At 37.8% G+C, this 26589-nt stretch overlaps 1 protein-coding gene across 1 annotated transcript; it reads left to right on the top strand.

Moving 5' to 3' along the window:
* The first annotated feature begins 2498 nt into the window (after positions 1-2498).
* LOC127122789 (eukaryotic translation initiation factor 4 gamma-like) lies at positions 2499-3034 on the top strand. The gene is made up of 2 exons (XM_051053076.1): positions 2499-2512; positions 2608-3034. Exons 1-2 carry the CDS (start codon positions 2499-2501, stop codon positions 3032-3034), a joined length of 441 nt encoding a protein of 146 aa, XP_050909033.1.
* The last annotated feature ends 23555 nt before the right edge of the window (positions 3035-26589 follow it).

Genomic DNA, 26589 nt, shown 5'->3' with positions numbered 1-26589 from the left:
CACCACATTGCTCAATCTTTCGTCGTTCTTCAAAATATCTTAAACATATCAAATCTATTTGTTCTCGCCCCCCTGCGATCAAAACCAATCAAACAAAACACCCAACATATTAATTCAACTCGCCACCCCCGAGTGACCAAAACTCTTTTCAGAAAGAACACTGTTTAATCTTTTCTAATGCGCACAACAAACCAATGCTTAAGCCTCCGCCAAGAGTAGGCAAACAAATGTTTAGCCTTTAGAACGCGATCTAAATAGCTGTTCGGTAAAAGACACCAACCAACCGTAGTTCCCCGAACTACGAATTCTCTAATTTCCTTTATTGCACCATAAGGATACGTAGGCAGGAGATTGCTGTATCTTCGCGAGCACACTAATAAAAAAACCTCCCCGTTCTCCTTTTGAGGTCTTCATCCATCACTATTAAATATTTAATTACTCGAAGAAAGCGAATAACATTCAATTAACATTCAAATAGCAAATTGGACTAAAAGGTTCCCGTTGAGTACAACGGACGTGAGCGGTGCTAATACCTTCCCCTTGCGTAATCGACTTCCGAACCCGAATATGGTTGCGACGACCATTATTCTATTTTCTAAAGGTTTTATCGATATTTTCCTATCCCTTCATTGGGATAAATAAAGTTTGGTGGCGACTCTATTCAAACATGTTTTTTTCCGCGACCATCGCGAGGAATCGTATTTTTCGAGATGCGACAACAAGGAACCCCATATCTTTGATCGTGAACCCCACATCCACCTAGCAACACCGTTTGAAAAGCTTGAGGTACTATGTGAGTCGCTAGTGGATTTTAAAAACATGAAGAAGAATGGCGTAGACCTAACTGAAGAGTTAAGGATGCAAGGGTGGGAAAACTACATTCAAAGACTCTATGGCCCTGTTCTGGCATTTTGCAGACTCAGATGATCACTTCATCATATCTCACATTTTGGGAGTCAAGATAGTCATCATTGAGAAATCTATTGCCGCTCTTCTGAATATGGAGAAGACAGGAGGAAGACGCATCTACAACATCAACCCTAGGGCAAAATACATGTCCCAGGAAATCAATCCTACTATCTTCCAACATAGTGCTGAAGGCAAACACTCCAAGAACAAGGAGCTCCATCAGAACCTCCATGTATGGCTGAAGATTATCCTAGTCACCATTCGTCATTGGCTTGCATCAAACTCTTATAACTACATCAACACAGATCAGAAGTGTATTCTGTACTGCATCCACAAGGGGGTGAAACTGTGTCTGCCAACATTGCTCTTCAAGTATCTCAGAGACTCTGTCAAAGATACCAGAAACAACATGAAGACGAGGAACTACATCCCTCTGGGAAGACTTATCTCAGATGTTCTAATCGAGAGTGGCTTAGTGCATCACCTGATCCATCTCAGACTAATGGAAGATGTCACTATTGGTATTGGGAGACCTCTGAATGCTCGGAATCTGAAGAGCATGGGGATCATTGATAAAGTCAGAGCTAAACCAACTCTAGACACCTCCTGGGAAGCACTCAAGGATCAGAGGAAGATTCCCAATGGACTCTACCTGTTCTCCAAGATTGACTCTCTAGAAGTGGTAGCTTACTATCTACAAGATCTTGCCAATCAAGGGGTGGACATCTCTGAGTTCTCAGTGGACTGGCTACCTGAGCATCCACCAAACTTCATGAAGAGGATGCGAGAGCCCTATGAGAAGTCCAAGAAGGAAAAGAAAGAAAAGCTGGGAGAATCTTCTGGGTCAAGACCTCCAGTCCCTCTGACCGGCTCTCCAAGTAAGTCTCTACCTCTCTCCCGCTCTGTTAAACTTAAACCTATTGCTTCTTCTCTTCCCCAAACCACTCCAATATACACCTCATTTGAAACACCCCCCTCAACCACCAGAACCTCTAACCCACCGTCTCTAAAATTCAACCTTGCTACCACCACACTACCCATTTCTGAAGCAGAAATGCTGAATGAAACTACCTCACCATCATCATCATCCTCACCTTAATCCCCACCATACTATGTACTCTCCTCTGACAATGAACCATCTGACCCCCAATCCCCCACTCTGGCTCAGCTACAAGCCCGTACTCTAGCCTCTCAACAGCCATCACACACTGAACCTGAACCAGAAGTCACTTCCCCACCCCCTGAACAACAAAATCCAACTACATCTGAATAACCTCAAACACCACCACCAACACAACAACCAAATCCAACTCCCGAACAACCAATTAACTCACCATCTGAACCTCAACCAAATCCACAACCTGAACAAACAACACCTTCCCCCTATGCTATTCTCACACCACCAACATCTGTTGCCACCGTCACCCCCACTCTAAATCTTGATGACACCAATCCACCTGCTCCATCCTCCCCAACCTCTGCCTCTGAACTAAAAACTGCCTTCCATACCCTAGAAGAAGCAATAAATGTTTTTGCAGAGTCTTCAATAGAGAAGATAAAGTCTCTGACTATCAACTTTGGCATTAGTGATGATCCCTCTGCAGTAAGGGTCCACTGGAACAGAGTGATCAGTTGGATGACCTCTGAAGCCTTCAAACTGAAAGGCCTCTCTGAACAAGTTCGTAACGACTTCATCAGAGATGCTGGTATAAGGCTCAAAGCTCGCTTGGCCAGAGAGGCTAAGGAAAAGGCCAAGAAGGAGGTAGAAGAGAAAGCTCTCCTGGAAAAAGAACAGAGGATCAGAGAAGCTGAAGAAAAGGCTGCTGTTGAAACTGCTTCTGCTGCTACGGCTACTGTGGAGGCTGAGGCAAAAGCTAAAGCCGAAGCTGAAGAAGCATCACATATTGCTGTAGAGGAAGCTTCCAAGGCCAGGGATGATGCTTTGACTCAGGTGGAGAAATCTAACTATGGGTTTGCCCCTCTGGTCTTAAAGACCCTGGAGGAATTGCAAAAGGAACAACAAGTGGTTCGAGCTAGGCTGGATCAACAGGATTCTGTCAACATGAACATTCAGAACATGTTGACTCAACTGCCCCAACGGATGCCTCCGCCCCCACACCCTTAGGCACCTAGGCTATTTGTTTGTTGCTTTTCCTTCTGATGTTTTTTCTTGCTTTCTGATCTATGCCTTATGTGTTGCCTATTTGTACCTATTTTTCTCTGCTATATAAATATCCGTTTTTGCTATGTCTTTTTGATTATGACAAAAAGGGGGAGAACTAAAAACAGCTCTGATGGAAACATAACCAAAACCTCTCAAGGCACTGGAAACATTAATAAATATTAATAAACTGATGACTAAAGATATGCAGGAAAATATCTAAGGCACTAAACCAAGGAAGATCCGGTAAGAACTTCTGTTAAATTTAATGATCTAACTCAGGGGGAGTCCCTTTCCTTATCTGCTCTGATATTTTTTTCCTACTGTTTCACCTCTACTCTGTCTTGTTTTGTCATCATCAAAAAGGGGGAGATTGTAAGAACAAAGTTGGTTCTATAATGTATCTCTAAAATTGTGATGATAACAAAGGATGAAACAAAAATGGTAGCCTAAATTTTTTTTCTTAAGTGTGCAAGACTCTGATCAAACAACCAGATAGATAAATCACCACATACAGAATCCAACGATTAGATGCTACTCAGAGGATACGTGACCAGAAGGTTCTGACTCTGATCAAACGCAGACACCAGTAAAACAAAAGAAGTCACAAACTCTGATAAAGAAGAATGAATTTAGACTCTGAAGACGCACGATCTGAGGAAGTCAATATTAAAGAGAAACTCTGATTCAATCAGATAGAAGTACCCTCTGAAGACGAACATTGCTAAACAAGACTCTGGATACAGGATTTGCTGACTTAGAAAGCGTAACCGTGAAGAAATATGCATTTAGAAAGAAACTATTTCTAGAAGGAAGTTATGGCGCACCCAAAACGGTTTTGGAAAGAAACAAGGAGAGTAATGACATTAATCATTCTTCAATGTCCAAGATTCTGTCATCACCTAACGGTCCTCTCAAACTCCTATATAAAGGATGGAATGCCGCTCAAGAAAAATACACCTGAGACACACAAGAATACAAAACTCTCCATCATCTTCTTTTCACTCTCTCACAAACTGCTGCTCTTACGTGAAAAACTTTGGTTATTATTTTTGTAATATTTGCTTATTGTTAGAAGCACTGTGCATTACCAACATTTTATTACTAAGATATTTCCTCAAGTGACTCTGTGAAGTCTGAATACTTGAGAGGGCTAAGGGATTAATTCTCTTAGACGGTTGTTTGTGTAATCTTTCAAGATTAATGGATTAAGACTTTTTTGAAGGCGAAATCACCTTGGCCGGGTGGACTGGAGTAACTTTGAATTTCAAGTGAACCAGTATAAAATTCTGTGTCAAACTTTTTATTCTGCATGTGTCCAAGTTATTGAAAAAGTTTTATTTTCCAAATAATTCAAACACCCCTTTCTTGTTTTTCTCTACCTTCACATCACTCATAATTATTTTTGGACCTTTTGATATCATCTCATGGGCTAATCACACGCCCATGCAAGCATGCACATGAGAATTTCTATATTTGGACAAATTATGGAAGTGTGTGGAAATCAATTGCCAAGCCTATAAATACAACCCATTATGCTCAGAATTGGAGACACCAGTCCCAAGCTTTGCTCCTGCAACCTTCCCACAATCATTAAGAGGATAATCTTGAAGGTTTTCAATTGAAAATCGATTTTCAATTTCACTTCTATTTTGAAGTTGAAACTCCAAGAATCTAAGCCATTTGAGCTCTCAATTCATCTCCTGCAATCAAGTGGAAGCAAGCCCAAGCCAATTGAGATCCAGATCAAGCTTCACCACTATAAATAGAAGGTGAAATTTGTCAAGCTTTCTCTATTCGATTCTCTCTTAATTCTCTCTCAATTCTTCACCATTCTCTTTGATTTTTGGTTGGCTGAATTCCTACCAATGTAATAAACAAGATTGAGTTGCTTTCAGGTCAAATCGAAGCAACTCAGATCATGAACCTCAAATTTCAAATCCATGTATCTTTTTATATAATTGGAATTAGAAGAAATGGAGGTCAATTTCGTACTCCTGAGCATTTTTCCTTCAAAAACATGTACTGATTTTTCATTTTCCATTTGGTTGAGGGTGGACCAGTCCGGTGAGTTCCACCGGAGAAGATGACTGAAGCTAGGGCTCTGGTGGTGCATTGGCAAGGTCCAAGCCATTTGATATGGTTCGACCGCTTTAATCTTGAGCGTCCATTTTGATTACCAGCTTTGCAACACGTTTGACTTGGGCCATCGTGGATAGAGCGCCCGTGGCCGTCATATCTGCCACCTCAATTAATGAGGAAGCTCTGATGGCCCTTGTTTTTTTGAATTTCATTTTATTTTCTGATTTTTCATTTAATCCCTTTATTTTGTTTAATTCATATTAATTTCATTTTTAATCCAAAAAATATGGGACTTTCACCAAAAATCTTTAAATATTTTTCTATTCCATATTTTGAATTAAAATTATTTTTTGGATTAATTTTGATATTTTTCATGAATTAGATGTTTTGTGCATGCTTTTAATTGTTTAAAAATACTTATGACTTTTAAAAAAATGTGAATTTTTTTGCCTAAGGTCATTTGACCTTGTTTGACCTAGGATAAATCCCTTGGCCATTTATTTGGTATTTTGAAGGGATTTTAGGTTTTGACCAAATTTAAATGCATTTTAATCCATTTTTAAATTGAATTTTAATTGATTAAATGTTTAAAAATTATTTTGAGCCATTTTTATGGTCTTGTGATGCTTGACTTTCTGTCTGGGTCTTGGTCAAGGTTGATTTGACTTTTGTTGGATCAAACCCATTGGATTTATGGGTTTGATGAAATGTACATTTCATCTCCCAAAATGAATTGATGATTTTGATTTGATGAAATTCCTCCCATGATCAATTTTTATTTCTATATTACCTTCCCTCTTCATCTTCATCCCTTTTCTTTCCCATTCCCTTATTTGACCAATGAATCTCTAATGTCTAAAGGATAATTGATTCATTAATGACCTTGTGTCAGATCAATCAATACAAGCATGACTGAGATATGTCCTTCCCCTTTTCTTTTAGTGTGTAGTATGTTTTAGGAGTTTGGTTCTTTGTACCAAATCTCTAACATGCATTAACACCTATATTCTTATTTCCCGGCCTCAGATAGTTGTGACTTATACATAAGTCCAATTACGATTGCTTAACATATAGTTAAATTTGACCCTCAAGGCATAACATTCTAGTAAGTGAGATTGTAAGTCTCCCATTCTTTATGGCATTGTGTGGAGACTTAACCTTTTTCCCTTTCATGGGAGCTAGTGGCATACTTGTTAAATTATCCAAGTTGGAGCCCTTCTCATGGAAGCTGTCTTGGTTTAAGGATTCATACTTATTAATGAATGATTGTGTGTTCTCCAAAGAATGACTTAATCAATTAAAAATCATCACTAACTTTTGACTAACATTTAACTAACTTTTGTTAATATTGCTTTACTTTCAAGTCATTTACTATTATGCAATTTAAATTTCAATCATTTATCATTCATTTCCATTTACATTTCATATAACTTATTTATGTTTATATCCTTTTCACTTTGCTTATTTGAGCCATATCTTGTGATTGTATATATTGTTTGTGTATTTTGTTTTTGTTTATGGTCTTAGGACCTTAAAACACCTAATAACAAAAAAAACCCTAAAAAACATTTGGAGGACTGTTGGAATTTGATCTGAACTTTTGGACTTAGGTTTAGGAAACATTCCCTGTGCTAAAAGGACTTGGCCAATGCCAACATCTTGAGACCAAGCTACTTTGAATTGTGCCTTCATCTGATACAAGACTTGAGAATTTCTTAGGATCATTTGCTACTCTGTCTCTATGCTTAATTCTTATTTTGGTCTTGTGTTTGATGTTTTATTCTAAGTTGATCAAGGAATATTTCATATGATACATGGAAAGACAATGAACACTGTTAGATATTAAAGTGGTTGCTTGGACGTGGCCATCTTTATTTGATGCCTTGATCTTTACGATGTCTGGATATTGCTCATTGCTTATTGTTATTGCTTGATTAAAGTCCAAAGGAAAATGTGTTTCTATATGACATTCGTGTCTGTTGGATTGCATCCCATTGGTCAGATCTTTTCAACTCTTAACTTTTAAATTTTTGCTTAGGATAGCCTCTTCATCTCCTCCCACTTCTTAAATTTCAAAATTTCTCCCCCTTTTCAAAAACTTCTTTGCTTGTGATTTCAAACTTAGATTTTGTTTTAATAATTAGAAACTTTGGCCTAATGCCATTGAATTTTCAAACTCTTTCTTAAATCAAATTTGTAAATATACTTAATCATATTGACTTAAAATTTCAAAAGACAAAAAGAACTAATAATCCCATTCAAATTTTTGGCCCTTGGTGCCTTTTCTTATTAAACTTTTGATAAAAGCAATTCACCAACTTATTTGAAATTTTTACCATGAACTACGAGGTTTTGATCCCTCATTTTATGTTGGTACGTAGGCACAAGGCCGAAGGTCTTGTCAAACACAAAAATATAATCAATGAATTCTTTCCTCACCCCCACACTCTATTTTTTTCTCAAACATCTTTTATACCAAAACATATACACACATAAAAGGGCTCCCTATTGTAGCGGTAAATTCATGACCATCAAGCTATGGATAAGCTAGACGTCGATTAAACCAGAGTCGCCACCACACTTTTATTGTTTCCAAGGGAAAAGGGAAAAGTACGAACAAAACCCAAAGATAAGAAGTTTTCAAATCAAAAACTAATAAAATGCCAGAGATTACAGGTAAGGGCGTTGGTTATACAGAGGGAAGGTGTTAGTACCCAAAGTGTCTTAAGTACTCCTAGGGAGCCTTTCTTGTGTGCATATGTGTTTTTTTGTACAAAATGATGTTTGCAATAAATAGAGTGGAGGGATGAGAAAAAAATTCATTAATTATATTTTTGTGTTTGGCAAGACCTTCAGACTTGTGCCTACGTACCAACATAAAATGAGGGATCAAAACCTCTTAGTTCGTGGTAACAATTTCAAAGTGAATGCATTGATTTTAACAAAAAAATTAATTTTAACAAAGGCACAAAAGGCCTAAAAAGGTTTGAATGAGTGTTGGTTCTTTTTTTCTTTTGAAATTTTAAGTCAAGTATAGTTAAGTTCATTTACAAGTTTGATTAAGAAAAGAGTTTTCAAAATGCAATGGCATAAGGCCAAAGTTTCTAATTTGCAATATGGTCTAAGTTTAGAAAACACAAGCAAAGAAGATTTTAAAAGGAGGGAGAGATTTGAAATTAAAGAAGTGAGAGGAGATGAAGAGACTAATCCTAAGCAAACATTTAAAAGTTAAAAGTTGAAAGGATCATACCAATGTGATGTAATCCAATAGACAAAAATGTCATATAGAAACCCAAATTTCCCTTGGACTTTAGAATCAAGCAATATCAATACACAAATAGCAAGATGAAGAGAAAGGCATCAAATAAAGATAGCCTCATCCAAGCTTAGCAATTCTATGATCTTCTTCATAATCTTCCATGTATCAGATGACTTCAGGGATATGCATTAGACACATGTTCAAAGTAACAGCTTTAATAAGACCATGTAGCAGATGAACTCAAATGGGATCTCAACACTTGATTCAGATGAAGATTCATTTCAAAAGCACTTGGTTTCATGAAAGTTGGCATTTGCCAAGTCCTTTTGCATAGGGAGTGTTGCCTAATTCTAAGTCCAATGTCTCAGATCAAATCCAACAGTCCACATAAATGTCTTTTAGGGTTTTTGTTGTTATTATGTATATTAAGGTCAAAAGACCACAAACAAAATACACAAACAAGTATATATAATCATAATATAATCACAAAATATGTCTCAAGTGAGCAAAGTGAAAATGGCATTAAAGTAAACAAGTTAAATGATATGAATAATGGCAAATGAATAAAGACTTAAAATTAAAGTGCATAAAAGTAAATGGCTTGAAATTAAATGTTAGTTGTTAGTTGATTAGAAGCTAGTATTGCTTTTGATTTGTTGTTTAAGTAATTCTTTGGAGAACACTCAACCCACTGTTCACAAGCATGGATCCTTGAACCAAGACATATTTCAAAGGAAGGAAAAAAGGCCAAGTTTCCACACAATACCATGAAAGAGGGGAGACTTACAATCCCACTTACTAGAATGCTATGCCTTTGGGTCAAAATTTAGCGCTATGTTAAGCAATCATAATTGGACTTATGTAGAAGTCACAACTATTTGAGGCCGGGCAATAGAGATTTTTAGTGTTAGTGCATGTTAGAGATATGGTAATATGAACCATACTCCTAAAACATACCGCACTTAAAAAAATGAAAAAGGGGTGAACCTAATCTCATCCATACTTAGGTTGATTTTGCAATCAACTAGCCTTAGGATATAGAGATATCATAGGTCCATGAAATGAATGAGAAGAGAATGGGATTGAGATGAAGAGGGAGGGGAAATGGAATCAATACAAATTGGTCAAAGGAGGACTTTTATCAAATTAAAATCATTCACTCATTTTGGGAGATGAAATGTACCTGTCATCAATCCCCTAAATCCAATGATTTTAACTCAACAAAGTCAAATTAACCTTGACCAAGGCCCAACAACACAAGTCAAACTCAACAAGTCAGTATTAAAAGCTCAACACAATTTATTTTGCAATTAAACAATTAAAATCAATAAAAAATGCATTAAATTAAATTATGGTTGGTCAAAATCCTAAAACCTCATCAAAACACCAAATAAATGGCAATGAGATTTATCATAGGTCAAACAAGGTCAAAGGACCTTGGAGAAAAAAATTCATTATTTTTGGAAACTCTAAACTATTTTTAAGCAATTAAAAATATTCACAAAAATAATTAAATCATGAAAAATATTAATAATGATCCAAAAAATAATTTTAATTTAGAAAATGAAAGAGGAATTTATTTAAATTTTTTTGGTGAAAGTCTCATGTTTTTTGGATCAATATTAAAATTAATATGAATTAATGAAAATAAGCTAAATAAAATAAAAATCAGAAAATAGCAAAAAACGTGGACCACTTGATCTCCCTCATTAATTGAGATGGCAGATCAAGTGGTCCTCAGCGCGCGTTCCACAATGGACACTAGTCAATGTGCTGCAGAGATGGTATTTAAAACCAACGCATGAGATTAAAACATTTTGTAAGGATCCTATGGTCTGAGACGTGCTAACACACGACCAGAGCTGTAACGCCGATCTTCTTCTCCGGTGGACCTCACCGAATTGGTCCACCTTCAACCATCACCAAAATAAAAAAGGAGGACATGAATTTAAAGAGAAAATGGTCAGGAGCTTGAATCTAGCCTCAATTTCTCCTAACTCCAAGTAAATTAAAAGATACAGGGAGTTGAATTTTGAGGATCATGAACTGAGTTGCTTCGATTTGACCTCAAAGCAACTCAATCTTGTTGCCTACATTGGTAGGACTTCAGACAACCAAAAATCAAGAAGAATTATGGAGAATTGAGTGAGAATCAAAGAGATGAAAAATTCTAAAAATTACCTTCAATGCAGGTAGGTCTGTATGAACACGATCTTGCTTCCAATCTCACTTGGCCTTGTTCTGAACACTTGACGAAATGGGATTGAATCAATAAAAGCTACAGGACTCTTGGAGATTTGAATCTCAAAATAGTGGAGATTCAAAATCGATTTCCAATGGAAATCCTCAAGGTTATCCTTTGAGTGAGAGGGTTTGGAGATGGGGATTCAAAGCTGGTGTGCAGGGTCCTCAATTCAGGGTGCAAGGGTATCTATTTATAGGCCAAATGATTGTTATTTGCACACTTGAATCAAAGTTCCAAAAATAGAAATGCTCATTGCATAGATGCATGGGCGTATGATAGGCCCATGTAATAATCCCTTCAGATCCAAAAATGAGTACAAACATTGCTGAAGTCACATTGGTAAGCCATGCAATCATGTGTGAGGAATGCAAGTTCAATTATGCCAAATGGTGATCCAAGTTCAAGCCATGCGCAAGTCACTCATACTTTGTCCAAATGGGATGAAATTGAATTTTTAGAAAGGATAGATCAAGAGGAAAAAATTTCATGTTGAACACTTTTTCATTTGAAGCTTGGATCATAATGAACATTGAGGTGGAAACCTATATGTTCACTTATTCCACCTTGACTAGTTTTTTATATGAGACTCAAATGAGAAACGTTCCTTCATAAAATTTGTAGCTATCTCAAAATCCTTAAAAATGGTCACAAATTTGACCTCATTTGGATTTCTCATGAAGGAGTTATGCATTTTTGAAGTTGAGGAAAATCACTTGTTCAATGTCATGGGTCCAAAATGGCCTATAATGTCTCCTCATATCACATAAAATTTGAATTTTCTCTTCCTCCAAACATAAAAGTAGAAGTATGCATCTTGAATTTGATTGTGAAACTTGAATGACTTTCATCTCATAAAAATTGAGCAAGTTATGGTCTTGGGAAGTTGACCTCCAAATTAGGGTTTAGACAAAATGACCTATAAACTTTCACCATAAAAAGTGACTTTCCAAGCAAAACTAGCTATTTAACTCAACATGAAAGTTGTTTGGAATGTCATTTATAGTAACTTTTAGCTTGTAATCATTTTCATATGAAAAAAATTGTAGGAGATAGGGTCTAGGGAACCCCAGTTTTGACTAGTTGAATTCCTCTAGTCAACCACCATGAACCACCTTGCTAGCCATTCTCTTGACTTTTGGGACTCATGGAGGATCATATATTCATGACATGATGTAATATGAAGTATCCCTTGAAATATTTGATCAATTGTTGAAGAAGCTTATTGAAGAAGTCACATAAGATGCCCAGATGAATTAGGGCTTCCAAGGCAAACAAACTCCAAACTCTTGATGAATTCTTGATCAAAATAACATGTGAAGACACGGGGATCCATATATGATGCTTAGAGACATATTAAACCAATTCTTGATTGAAATCCTTGCACCGAGGTTCTTAAACCCTAGATGTGAGCTTGATAGATCAAAGGTGAGCATGTGCGTTACCTACAAAAGAGTTAAACTATACAATGACATATTTTGGTATTTTGGTTAGTAAATGATAAAATACAAAGTATGATACAATCAAATGATGCTTGGTGATCTCTCCTAATGCAACCTAATGAATGAGGGGTAAGGAGGATGCCATGATGTGATCCGAATGCCAATGCATATGATGAGATATCATGAGGGATCTTAGGGTCAAAATTGGGGTCTTACAGCTGCCCCTATTTAAGGACATTCTAGCTGAGGAGGTGAAGGTTAAAATCTTCGTATCGACTCAGTAGAATGGACTTAAATAACAACATATAGAAACAAATTTTGGTCCCTAAGAAACCTCATGATGCATATGATATGGATGTCAAAAATAAACCTCTGTGGGGAAAATGATGCCACGAAGGAAAGTAATCCAGAGAGACTGAAAGTCTGCAGAAGTGTAATGCATTCCATAAGGAAAACTCATTGGGGAGACAGAGACTCTAGGGGGAATAAAGGGTTGTGCATAGGCCAGGCTACGACTTAAAAACAACTAGGGGACTCGAGGAATTCCATGAAAATAAATCAATGGAAAGACTCAGTCGGGGAATAAAAGGAACACCTGCAGGAGAAACGGGTAAATTAGAATAAAGCTGAAATACTCGACCCAAACAAGAAACAACGATTTCACAGAAGAAATGCGCGCTCAAAATTAACTAGGAAAGAAAAGATCTTAAACTCAGGTGGAGCAGAAATCTATTATCCATTATTGATTACTGGGTAAGGGGATAACAAAAATCTGACAGGGAGGACATCCGTTACCGGTTAGGGTAAACGTATCAAGGATGACTCGCCGAAGGCAACCTGGAGGTGTACTTGTTACCTGTTACTGGGTAAGAAGAAACTGCTAGGAAAAGCCAAAATAGGATTTACAACTACCGGTTACTGGGTAGAAGACCAAAGAGAAAGAATATCCGTCACTGGTTAAAGTGAACATATCAAGGATAGACTCAAAGGAAAGAAAATCCGTCATTGGTTAAGATGAACATATCAAGGATAGACTTGCTCGAAAAAATAGGAATTACATCTATCGGATATTGGATAAAATACCAAAAAAAGAGAATATCCGTCATCGGTTAGGATGAACATATAAATGATAGACTCAGAGGGGAGAAATAGGAATTACATCTATCAGTTACTGGATAGAATACCGCAAAGAGAATACCCGTCATCGGTTAGGATGAACATATCAAGGATAAACTCTGCAAAGGGGAAAAAGAAGGATTTACAACTACTGATTACTGGGTAGAAGACCGCAAAGAGAAGGAAAGCTGTCATCGGTCAGGATGAATATATCAAGGATTAACTCTCTGGGGAAAGAAAATAGGGATTACAACTACCGGTTACTGGGTAGAATACCTAAAAGAGAATATCCGTCATCGGTTAGGATGAACATATCAAGGATAAACTCAAGCAAGGTAAGAAAATATCCGTCATCAGTTAAGATGAACATATCAAGGATATACTTCCTAGGAGACGTGAAAACGAATCTGCTGGGGAGAAAAAGTTACTCTTGTCGGGTATTAGACAAAAGTGAAACATGAGAAGAATATTACCAGTTACTGGGTAATATACTCTCCGGGGACCAAAAGCATCTATCTAGGTAAGATCTAGAAAGAAACGGTCAATCAAGGACTCAACCCAATGAGGATATAACTCAATGGGAGTGGTTCCGTCCAGATAATCAATTGGGGAGGAAACTGAAATAACAATCATCCACGAGGGAATAACTCAGCGGGGAAAGATAAAGGTTAAAGTCTTTTTGCTTAATGGGCTGACACTCTATAATTGAAAGAGGACAGACAAACCAAATCTGTATGGGGGAAAAGTATACCACCATAGCAGAGGACCAAAATAAATAATGAATCACAAAGTGTAATAATGTAATAATGAAATTATATGAATGTATATGTATATGTACATATGATGATTATGTTGACAAAAAGATCGAAAATGATACAAATGTCACTGATTTGAACCATCGATACAAATCCCTAGCCAATTCCCATAGGAGGGAAACAAAACATCTCGAACGCTCAATCCTGGCTGGGGAAAGCACAAGGAAAAGATCCGCTAAGGAAACTGCTATTAACTCTGCGGGGAATTTTAGGTCAACACCATATCAAATGGGAGACAACCCTGCAGGGGACAAACACAATAGCTGCTCAAAATCAGGAGTAACCCTGACGACTAGCAGAGAAGCAAAATTCTGCCGAAACCATTCAAACTGCCGAAATAAGACGCCTATAACTCAAGGGAGGCCAACAAACTTGGTTGGGGAAACCAACAAAACCCGGTTACTAAAATGCTGCCAGGGATAAAATATGGATTACACCCACTGCTTGGGGAGAATCAATAATGTTCCGCATTTTGGGCTTACCGCTTTTCAAACCGCTGTTGATATTCCTTTTAATAAAATCAATTGCTTAAAGTAACTGCTTTATATATTTAACAAAACATGATTTTAATTTAAAAATTTAATTTAAAAAATGATCATAATAAAATTCAAATCTATTTGGCTGAATTAAACAAGAGTACAAACAATTGGATAAAAAAAGCTCAATTTTATTTAATGGAATGGTAGTCTGTAAATGACAAGACTCCATAGATCTTTACAAAAGTTGAAAAATGGTAATTTACATGGAAAAAGGATACATCGAATACAATGATCACTAATCCTTCTACCAACTTTCGATATCCACTGTGCTCTTGGGGTCGGCTGGAGATGATGAATCAAAATTGACCGATTTGCTCAAGAATGTTTTTCAAAACTGAAGATTAGCAGGATGCAGTTACTTTCCATAATCCCTAATTTTTGCATAAATTGCCCCTGTTGGTTCTATGTGTTGGCAGCAATTTTGGTAAAACCTAGAGTGTTCACAAGATTGTCACAAGTGTTGTCTTGACATAAGATAACATGTACCTGCAGTGTGTTTAAAATGTGAATATGCAAGATTTTACTGAGATGTCAGACCCGATGTCATGACATCTGTATATAGAACATTCAGTCTGAATGTTATGTATTGTGTGATTACGTTTTTATGCTAATCTATGTGTGATGGATGTAATGATTGAACGTGCCCTCAATCAGTAATTACAACCAGATTGAATTATTTTCCAACGAGATATAATCAGCTGTCATGAGAAGATATGAATGGAAAATAGTTTTAGGGTTTTATGATGTCCAAGCCCAGCCAAACACTTCTATATAAAGGACATGGAAAACCTGGTTTTATACACAAGAAATAACGAACGAAATATTGAGAGAGAATAAGGGTTTGAGTCTTGTGTGGTCGTGTGTATTGTAAGCCATTCATTCATCCATAGATGATTGAATTAGACTGATTTTTGAGTTGTAATTTGTCCACTCTAAGCTTTGAAGCATGAGTGTGTGTTTACTTGATTGAAGCTTTTAAGTAAGATCAAGTATGTCTCTTTAAAGAGTGTCTTCTTTTCATTGTAATTCTTGTTTTATATCACTGCTGTGATTGAGGGGGAGTGAGTAGGATCTCATATCTAAGAGTTCTTAGGTAGAAGTCACACGGGTAAAGATTAGGTGAAAAGACTGTAACTTGAAGTTGTTTACTGAGAGTCTTTGAACTAATTCTGTTTAGTAGATTTCCTTCCTGGCTTAGTAGCCCCTAGACGTAGGTGAGTTTGCACCGAACTGGGTTAAAAATTGCTTGTGTCTCTTGCATTACTGTTCTTTATCTTTTATCCTATTTGTATTGTTCAGATATTAGTGTCGTGACGTTACCTTCGACATCTCATATCTGATACGAAAATTTCAATTGGTATCAGAGCTGGCATCCTACTCTGGTTCTGGGTGAGATATAGGGACGTTACTTTCTGGTACTATGGATAGAGATGGAGGATCTGTTCACAGACCACCTATTCTGGATGGATCCAACTATGACTACTGGAAACCTCGTATGGTAGCCTTCCTAAAATCTTTGGATAATAAGGCTTGGAAGGCTGTTTTAACAGGTTGGGAACATCTAGTTATTACTAAGGAAGGAGAAGCTACAACTGATAAGAAGGATGAGGAACAATGGACCAAGGAGGAGGATGATCTAGCCCTGGGGAACTCTAAAGCATTTAATTCTATATTCAATGGGGTAGATAAGAACATCTTCAGATTGGTAAACAACTGTGAGGTGGCTAAAGATGCTTGGAATATTCTCAAAATCACTCATGAAGGCACCTCTAGAGTGAAGATGTCTAGACTGCAGCTGCTCACTACCAAGTTTGAAAACTTGAGGATGAAAGAAGATGAAAATATTCATGAATTTCATATGAATATCCTTGAAATTGCTAATGCCTCAGGAGCCCTGGGTGAGAAGATGTCAGATGAAAAACTAGTGAGGAAAATACTCAGGTCACTCCCTAAGAGATTTGCCATGAAAGTGACAACCATAGAAGAGTCTCAAGACATTTCCAATATGAGAGTTGATGAGCTAATTGGATCCCTCCAAACATTTGAGTTAGGAATGTGTGATGGATCTGAAAAAAAAGTCAAAAGCATAGCCTTCATGTCAAACACTAAAGAGAAAGAGGAGGAAAGTGGTCAAGATATTGATGAAGATCTGGAAAATGATGTAGCATTACTGGGAAGACAGTTCAACAAACTTCTGAAAAAGATGGATGTAAGGTCTAAGTCTAATGTCAAGAACATCTCATCTGACATCAGTAGGTCCAATAATGCTGGAAGAAGATTAAGATCTAATGAAAAGTCCAAAGAAGGAAAAGGAGTTCAGTGCCATGAATGTGATGGGTATGGACACATTAGAGCTGAATGTGGGACCTACCTCAAGAAACAGAAGAAAAGTCTTGCTGCTACCTTGTCTAATGAAAGTGAAACAGAAGAGTCTACAAATCTTGTGACTCACTTGACTGGAAGATTGGGTTCTGATGAAGACTCAAGTGACGATGAAGTAACCTTTGATGAGTTAGCCATTACCTACATAAAGTTGTGTCACTGAAGTGAAGAAGTGTGTCAACAAGTTGAAAGTCAGAAGAAAGCGTTAACACAACTGGAGAATGAGAAGGCAAAACACTTGGAAACCATCTCTAAGTTAAAGACTGAAGCAGTGCTCTTGAATTCCAAACTGGATGAGATGACAAAGCATGTCAGAATGCTAAACAATGGATCTAACACCTTAGACAAAATTCTTCAGACTAGATAAATGGAAGGAGACAAGTCTAGCCTTGGGTTCAATGAATCCAAACTTGAGTGTAGTCACACTGGTAGCAAACCAAAGATGTCACATCATATGTCACAACATCATAAGGGAAGACAACAGAAAGGAAAACATCAAAGATGGAGATGTCATTACTGTGGAAAATTTGGACACATAAAAACATTCTGCTATAAGTTGTATGGCTATCCTAGTTCTTCTCATCAACAACCTAGACCCAAACATCATATACCTGTCAACAGAAAACAATGGGTTCCTAGGACTGGTACTACAAACCTGATAGCTCGCACTTCCTTCAGAGTTTCAGCCAAAGAAGACTGATATTTTGACAGTGGGTGCTCCAGACACATGACTGGAAACAAAAACCTACTAATTGACCTTCATCCTCATGCCACCAGCTATGTAACCTTTGGTGATGGAGCAAAGGGTGAAATCAAGGGAATTCGAAAGCTAAACTTCCCTGGAGTCCCTAACCTTAACAATGTCCTACTTGTTAAAGGACTGACTGCAAACCTAATAAGCATCAGTCAACTATGTGACCAAGGTCAAACTATAAACTTCACAAAAACTGAATGTCTAATTACTAATAAAGAAAATGAAGTGATCATGAAAGGAGTCAGGTCTAAGGATAACTTCTATATGTGGAGTTCTCAAGAAACAGGTTATTCTTCAATGTGTACTCTAGCCAAAGAAGAAAAAGTGAAGATATGGCATCAAAAATTGGGCCATCTGCATCTTAAAGGAATGAAGAGGATTATATTTGTTGAAGCTGTCAGAGGAATTCCAAACTTGAAGATTGATGAAGGAAGAGTTTGTGGGGAATGTCAGATTGGAAAATAGACAAAGATGTCACATCAGAAGCTCATACATGACACCACTTCCAGAGTGCTAGAACTTCTCCACATGGACTTGATGGGACCCATGCAGGTGGAAAGTCTTGGTGGGAAAAAGTATGCTTATGTGGTGGTGGATGACTTCTCCAGATACACTTGGGTCAATTTTATAAGAGAAAAATCTGATGTATTTGAAGTCTTCAAAGATCTTTGTCTAAAACTTCAAAGAGAAAAAGAAAGTCAGGTTATCAGAATAAGAAGTGATCATGGGAAAGAATTTGAGAACAGCAAATTTGCTGGATTCTGTGCATCAGAGGGAATTAGTCATGAGTTCTCATCTCCCATTACTCCTCAGCAAAATGGTGTGGTAGAAAGGAAAAATAGAACTATCCAAGAATCAGCCAGAGATATGATTCATGCTAAGAAATTGCCCTACCACTTCTGGGCTAAAGCTATGAACACAGCCTGCTATGTTGACAACAGAGTAACCTTGAAGAAAGGGACTCCTACTACCTTATATGAAGTCTGGAAAGGGAGAAGACCTACAGTCAAATACTTCCTTGTGTTTGGTAGTAAATGTTATATCTTGACTGATCGTGAACAAAGAAGGAAGATGGATCCCAAGAGTGATGAAGGAATATTTCTGGGTTACTCAACAAACAGCAAAGCATTTAGAGTCTTTAATTCCAGAACAAAAGTAATGATGGAATCTATCAATGTTGTGGTTGATGATCAACAGACTGATGTCACAGATGATGTTGAGACATCCCTAAATGATCCCCCAGCTGATTTCCCAGACAAAAGTAATGAGAGTGAACTCACTCAAGCTGAACCTGAAGCTGACAAAATTAATAAGGGACCCTCTATCAGAATTCAGAAGGATCATCCTAAAGTTCTCATTATAGGAGACCCAAATAAAGGGGTCACAACTAGATCAAGGGAAGTGATCTCACATGGTTGTTTTGTGTCCAAGATTGAGCCTAGGAATGTCAAGGAAGCCTTGACTGATGAATTATGGAATAATTCCATGCAGGAAGAGTTAGGCCAATTCAAGAGAAATGAAGTATGGGAACTGGTTCCAAGACCTGAAGGAATAAATGTCATTGGAACAAAGTGGGTGTACAAGAATAAATCTGATGAACAAGGGGTGGTTACTAAAAATAAAGCAAGATTAGTAGCACAAGGATACACTCAAATTGAAGGAGTTGACTTTGATGAAACATTTTCCCCTGTAGCTCGCCTTGAGTCCATTAGACTATTGATTAGAGTGACATGTATTCTGAAGTTTAAACTGTTCCAAATGGATGTAAAAAGTTCCTTCTTGAATGGATACTTAAATGAGGAAGTGTATGTTGAACAACCTAAAGGGTTTACAGATCCAAATCTTCCAAAGCATGTGTATAAGTTGAGGAAAGCTCTCTATGGTTTGAAACAAGCTCCTAGGGCTTGGTATGATAGACTCACAGTGTTCCTCATTAACAATGGATACAGGAAGGGAGGAATTGACAAGACCCTATTTGTTAAGAATGAAGGAGGAAAGCTCATGGTGGCTCAAATATATGTGGATGATATTGTGTTTGGTGGGATGTCAGATCAGATGGTCGAACATTTTGTTAAACAAATGCAGTCTGAATTTGAAATAAGCCTTGTTGGAGAGCTGACCTATTTTCTTGGGCTACAAGTCAAGCAGATGGACGATTCTATCTTTCTATCTCAAAGCAAATATGCCAAAAACATTGTTAAGAAGTTTGGCATGGAGAATGCAAGTCATAAAAGGACACCTGCTCCTACACATTGAAAGTCTCCAAAGATGAAAATGGTGTTAGTGTAGATCAAAGTCTCTACAGAAGCATGATAAGAAGTCTGCTATATCTCACAGCAAGCATACCTGACATTGCTTTTGCTGTAGGTGTTTGTGCTAGATATCAAGCTGAACCAAAAGTCAGTCACATAAACCAAGTGAAAAGGATACTGAAATATGTCAATGGCACTAGTGACTATGGGATGTTGTATACTCATGGATCTGGATCTATGTTGACTGGATACTGTGATGCTAACTGGGCTGGAAGTGCTGATGATAGGAAAAGCACATCAGAAGGATGTTTCTTCTTGGGGAACAACTTACTATCATGGTTTAGTAAGAAACAAAATTGTGTGTCTCTGTCCACTGCTGAAGCTGAATACATAGCAGCTGGAAGTAGTTGTTCTCAACTGGTTTGGATGAAACAGATGCTGATTGAATACAATGTCACGCAGGATGTCATGACATTATACTATGACAACCTGAGTGCTATAAATATTTCTAAGAACCCTATTCAGCACAGCAGGACAAAACATATTGATATTCATCATCATTTTATTAGAGAACTAGTGGAAGACAAAATCATAGCCCTGGAGCATGTTACTATTGAAATGCAATTAGCTGATATATTTACAAAGGCCTTGGATGCTAATCAATTTGAATGTCTAAGAGGGAAATTAGGGATTTGTATCTATGAGAATTTATAGCAATTAATTTGGAGTGGAAAAGGTAATAAAAATATTGTCTGCCTACTTAAAAGAAAGTGCCCCATTTATGATAAATCATTACCTAGTATTGGAACTTCCATCTATAGCATTTTCACGCGCAACCTCTACTCAAGAATTTCCACCTTGTTTCAACTTTATCAACCTTCTCTGCTAGGGCAACAAAAATCCTTCCACAAGAACAAGAAGATGTCACAACATACTTCACCATCTGGTTCTAAAAACACCAAATCTGCGCACAAAGCTAGAACACCCTCTATGGACTTTCTTAATGAAGATATTTTTGAAGTGATTCCCCTGTCAGTCATCCCAGGCGACGCTTCTAGTTCATCCTCCACTGCAGGCCATACTCAAGGTAACAGTTCTAATACCCCTAGCTCTAAGAATGACATGCATCATACTGATTGTGTCATTAGAAATCTTGTCACGAGGATCCTAAATGAAGGACACTCTATAAAGGGAGTTTCTACTCCTCTATCTAGAAGGGACCCTTCTCCTGTGGTTGGACCTCACAATGAGAAAGATGATGATTCATCTAGGCCTGAGAAAGATATTGCTGCAGAAGGATTGTGTTCTTTAGGGAAAACTTTGCCTAGTAAGAAGTTTGTAGCATCACCTACTGCAAATGCTTCTCAGTCTAAGAAACAAAACTCTGCTAAGAAGGCGATCGACCTGGAAGATGAGATCTCAGATGATGAAGATGATAGCTTGCTTCATCACTTAAAGCCAAGTGTAGCTAAGAGGATGAAGACCAGAAAGGGTAGGTCTGTGGCTGAGATGATGACAGCCAAAACTGCAAAGAAGGCTACTGCTGTAGGCCCCTCAAAGTCTTGGAGTAAAGTGGAGGTGAAGAAGAGAAAAGTAAGAGAAAGTTCTGACTCAGATGAAGATGTTGAAGAAGATGTCTCTGACATCTCTCCTATCAAGAGGTCAACGGTTAGGAAATCCCCTACAAAAGTTACTGCTGTTCACTTGGATAATATTTCCTTCCATCTTGAAGATGGAGCAGCAAAGTGGAAGTTTGTAATGCAAAGGAGAGTGGTTGTGGAGAGAGAACTGGGCAAGGATGCTGTGGAGGTTAAGGAGGTCATGGACCTGATTAAATCTGTTGGGTTAATGAAAACTGTTACTGGGTTATCTCAGTGTTTTGAAGGTCTTGTTAAAGAATTTGTGGTGAACATCCCTGAGGACATTGCTAATAAAAACAACAAAGAGTTTTGTAAGGTGTTTGTTAGAGGGAAGTGTATCAAGTTTTCTCCAACTGTGATTAATAAGTTCCTAGGAAGAGGAACAGAAGGTGCTGGTGAACTAGAAGCCATAGACAACGAGGTATGTAGGGAAATAACTGCTAGACAGGTCAAGGAGTGGCCTAACAAGAAGCATCTCCCCGCTGGAAAGCTAACTATGAAATATGCTATCTTGCACAAGATAGGGTCAGCAAATTGGATACCAACCAATCACATCTCTACAATCTCAAATGCTCTTAGAAGGTTCACATTTGCTATTGGAACCAAGCTTAATTTTGATTATGGTAGATTCATGTTTGAACAAATTGTCAAACATGCTTCTACAAATGCAGTGAAGCTGCCCATAGCTTTTCCCTCAATGATTTGTGGGATAATCCTGAGCCAGCAACCTGGAATTCTGAGCACAAGTGATATTCCTAGTAGAAGAAAACCTCCCCTGTCAATTCATTACAAATTATTTGAAGGCAGTCATGTCAATGACATTTCCATGACATCTGCTGTGAAGAAGCCAACCTCTTAAGGTGATCTGATTACTGAACTGAAAGAGACTTGTAAGGAATTGGAGACTGGGATAAGGGTAGCTAAAGCCAGGAAAGAAGCTTTGGAGGTTCTAATTAATAGCTTGGAGCAAGGTGATAGAGATAATGTTGGACAGGCCAAGGAAACAGAAGCCCAAACCTCTAGTGAGAGGTCTGAATCTCAAGATAAATCAAGTGGCAGTTCTGGTTCTGAAGCTGATGAAGATGCTAGCTCCTCTGACTTAGTTTTGTTGAAGATTGTTCCCTACTGTTCTGATGATATGCTGTTCTGGGTATTCTGATGGTTTTTTTGGCAGTCTTTTTTTGATGCCTTGATGTAATTTTTGGGTTCTTTTTGATTTCTCTGGATTTTATCTCAGCTTATATAGCTGTGTTTGTTTATGGTTCTGTAACACCTAACAATATGTTATGACATTCTGTTGGACTAATAGACATTTATTTTTTCTCATTGGTCTCTTTGGTCTCTTTTGGCTAAAAAGGGGGAGAAGTAGCTAAAGAAGCACATATGTGTTTAATAACAGATGACAGATGACAGACGATATTGAAGATGATGCATGTTGGAGATAATCTGTGTAGTATATGTGATGTTGAAGGTGATGTCGGATGGGGTGATGTATGTTACAGGTGTTGTTGAAGGAGATGTCTGTGTTGAGCAGACTAAGGGGGAGAAGAAGCACATATGTGTTTAATATGTGTCTACTAGTTGCTATTATAGCTAGTAACTGTGTGTTTTATTACTTCTGCTGCTAAACTACTGATGTGTTTTTTTTTACTCTTGTGAACAAATGGTCTGATGTATGTTTTAGCCAAAATTTGCCAAAGGGGGAGTTTATTGGTTGTATGTGTTGGCAGCAATTTTGGTAAAACCTAGAGTGTTCACAAGATTGTCACAAGTGTTGTCTTGACATAAGATAACATGTACCTGCAGGGTGTTTAAAATGTGAATATGCAAGATTTTACTGAGATGTCAGACCCGATGTCATGACATCTGTATACAGAATATTCAGTCTGAATGTTATGTATTGTGTGATTACGTTTTTATGCTAATCTATGTATGATGGATGTAATGATTGAACGTGCCCTCAATCAGTAATTACAACCAGATTGAATTATTTTCCAACGAGATATAATCAGCTGTCATGAGAAGATATGAATGGAAAATAGTTTTAGGGTTTTATGATGTCCAAGCCCAGCCAAACACTTCTATATAAAGGACATGGAAAACCTGGTTTTATACACAAGAAATAACGAACGAAATATTGAGAGAGAATAAGGGTTTGAGTCTTGTGTGGTCGTGTGTATTGTAAGCCATTCATTCATCCATAGATGATTGAATTGGACTGATTTTTGAGTTGTAATTTGTACACTCTAAGCTTTGAAGCATGAGTGTGTGTTTACTTGATTGAAGCTTTTAAGTAAGATCAAGTATGTGTCTTTGAAGAGTGTATTCTTTTCATTGTAATTCTTGTTTTATATCACTGTTGTGATTGAGGGGGAGTGAGTAGGATCTCATATCTAAGAGTTCTTAGGTAGAAGTCATACATGTAGAGATTAGGTGAAAAGACTGTAGCTTGAAGTTGTTTACTGAGAGTCTTTGAACTAATTCTGTTTAGTAGATTTCCTTCCTGACTTAGTAGCCCCCAGACGTAAGTGAGTTTGCATCGAACTGGGTTAAAAATTGCTTTTCTCTTGCATTATTGTTCTTTATCTTTTATCCTATTTGTATTGTTCAGATATTAGTGTCGTGGCATTACCTTCGACATCTCATATCTGTTACAAGAATTTCAGCCCCAAGGTGGGATATTCAATTTATTGGGATAATTTTTTTCTATTTTATGTCTCTAATTTTTGCCCAGATCACCCTTTCGGGTGTCAATCCACCGAGACGCTCATTTTTGCCTAAGCCGCCCTTTCAGGTTTTCAACTTAGTGAACTGTTATTTTCTTTTTAGGCAAAGTATTTCTTGACTGCATTTGCGTTCACAAGACGAGTGAACTCTTCACCATCCATAGTTGTAAGGATCAAAGCACCGCCTGAAAAGTCTCTCTTAACAACATATGGGCCTTCATAATTAGGAGTCCATTTGCCCCTAGAATCTGGTTTGAAAGATAGAATTTTCTTGAGCACAAGGTCACCTTCTGCGAATACACGAGGTACGACTTCCTTATCAAAAGCTTTCTTCATCCTCTACTGATACAACTGACCATGACACATGGCAGTTAACCTCTTCTCTTCAATTGAATTCAGTTGGTCAAATATGGTCTGACACCATTCAACCTCAATCAACTTGGCTTCCATCAGCATACGCAATGATGGGATCTCCACCTCTACTAGGAGCACAACTTCCATGCCATAAACAAGTGAGAAAGGGGTTTCCCCTGTTGAAGTGTGGATGGATGTACGATACCCATGCAAAGCAAATGGGAGCATCTCATGCCAATCCTTATACGTTACAACCATCTTCTGAATAATCTTCTTGATGTTCTTATTTGCAGCTTCAACAGCCCCATTCATCTTAGGTCTGTAGGGAGAAGAATTATGATGTGCAATCTTGAAGTCTTTACAAAGAGCTTCCACCATGTTATTATTCAAGTTCGATCCATTATCAGTAATGATCTTACTAGGCACACGATACCGACATATAATCTAATTTTTGATAAACCTCACAACAACTTGCTCGGTTACATTTGCATATGATGCCGCTTCAACCCACTTTGTGAAGTAGTCAATAGCCACCAAAATGAAACGATGTCCGTTCGAAGCTCTGGGCTCAATCATGCTAATCATATCAATTCCCCATATGGAGAAGGGCCATGGAGAGGAAATGACATTTAATAGTGTCGGAGGAACATGAATCTGATCTGCAAAGATTTGACACTTGTGGCATTTCTTCCCAAACTTGCAACAGTCAGATTCCATTGTCAACCAATAGTAACCTTCTCGCAACATCTTCTTTGCCATAGCATATCCATTGGAATGAGTACCAAAGGAACCTTCATGGACCTCAGTCATCAATAAGTCTGCTTCGTGTCTATCCACGCATTTGAGCAGAACCATATCTAAGTTTCCCTTGTACAATACATCACCATTCAGGTAGAAATTGCCGGCTAATCTTCTCAAAATCTTCTTATCTTTCAAAGATGCCCCAGGCGGGTAAATATGACTTTGGAGGAAACATTTGATATCAAAATACCACGACTTCTCGTCTTTGGCTTCTTCAACAACAAACACATGAGCTGGCCTACCAAGACGCATCACAGTCAGATTGGGAACCTCATTCCAATACTTCACCATAATCATAGAAGCCAAAGTTGCAAGAGCATCAGCCATCCGGTTTTCATCTCGAGGGATATGATGAAACTCAACCTTTGTAAAGAAAGTTGAAATCCTCCTTGCATCTCTATATGGTATCAAACATGGTTGATTCGTCTCCCATTCCCCTTTGATTTGATTCACAACCAAAGCTGAATCTCAATAGACGTCCAAATACTTGATTCTGAGATCAATGGCCTCTTCAAGCCCCATAATGCAAGCTTCATACTCAGCCATATTTGTACACTTGAAAGTTAATATAGTTGTAAATCGAAAATGTGTGCCTTGAGGAGTAATGATTACTGCCCCAATGCCATTACCATATTGATTATAGAGATTTGATCTTCACTGCCATGTTAGGATGAGTCCTCCTTAATTTCTGCTTGACTGGCGGGCATTCTGGCTTCAATGGTAATCTATGCTCCACAATCTCAGAATCCAACCCAGGCATGTCTTAATAGGACCAAGCAAACACATCTGAATACTCTCGGAGAAGATCAATCAACCCCTTCTTCACTTCTGGACACAGTCGAGACCCAATCTTGACTTCCTTCACATCATCCTCGGAACCCAAGTTGACTAACTCAATCTGCTCTTCGAACAACTGAATGGCTTTTTCCTCGTGCTCAAGTAGACGAGACAATTCATCAGATACTTCTTCATCACTTCCTTCCTCGGCCTCAAACACAAGGAATTCAAAGTTTGGCGAAGGAGTAGGATCATTGTATTCAATGGATTTAGAAACCAACCTGCATAATGATTTGATATTTCGATTTTAGAGAAGTGAATTGTGACCAAATATTATG

Source organism: Lathyrus oleraceus, chromosome 2, assembly GCF_024323335.1.
Source record: "Lathyrus oleraceus cultivar Zhongwan6 chromosome 2, CAAS_Psat_ZW6_1.0, whole genome shotgun sequence".
Taxonomy (NCBI): Eukaryota; Viridiplantae; Streptophyta; class Magnoliopsida; order Fabales; family Fabaceae; genus Lathyrus; species Lathyrus oleraceus.
The sequence above is the reverse complement of the archived record's forward strand: the minus strand, read 5'-3'. Positions and strand labels throughout refer to the sequence as shown.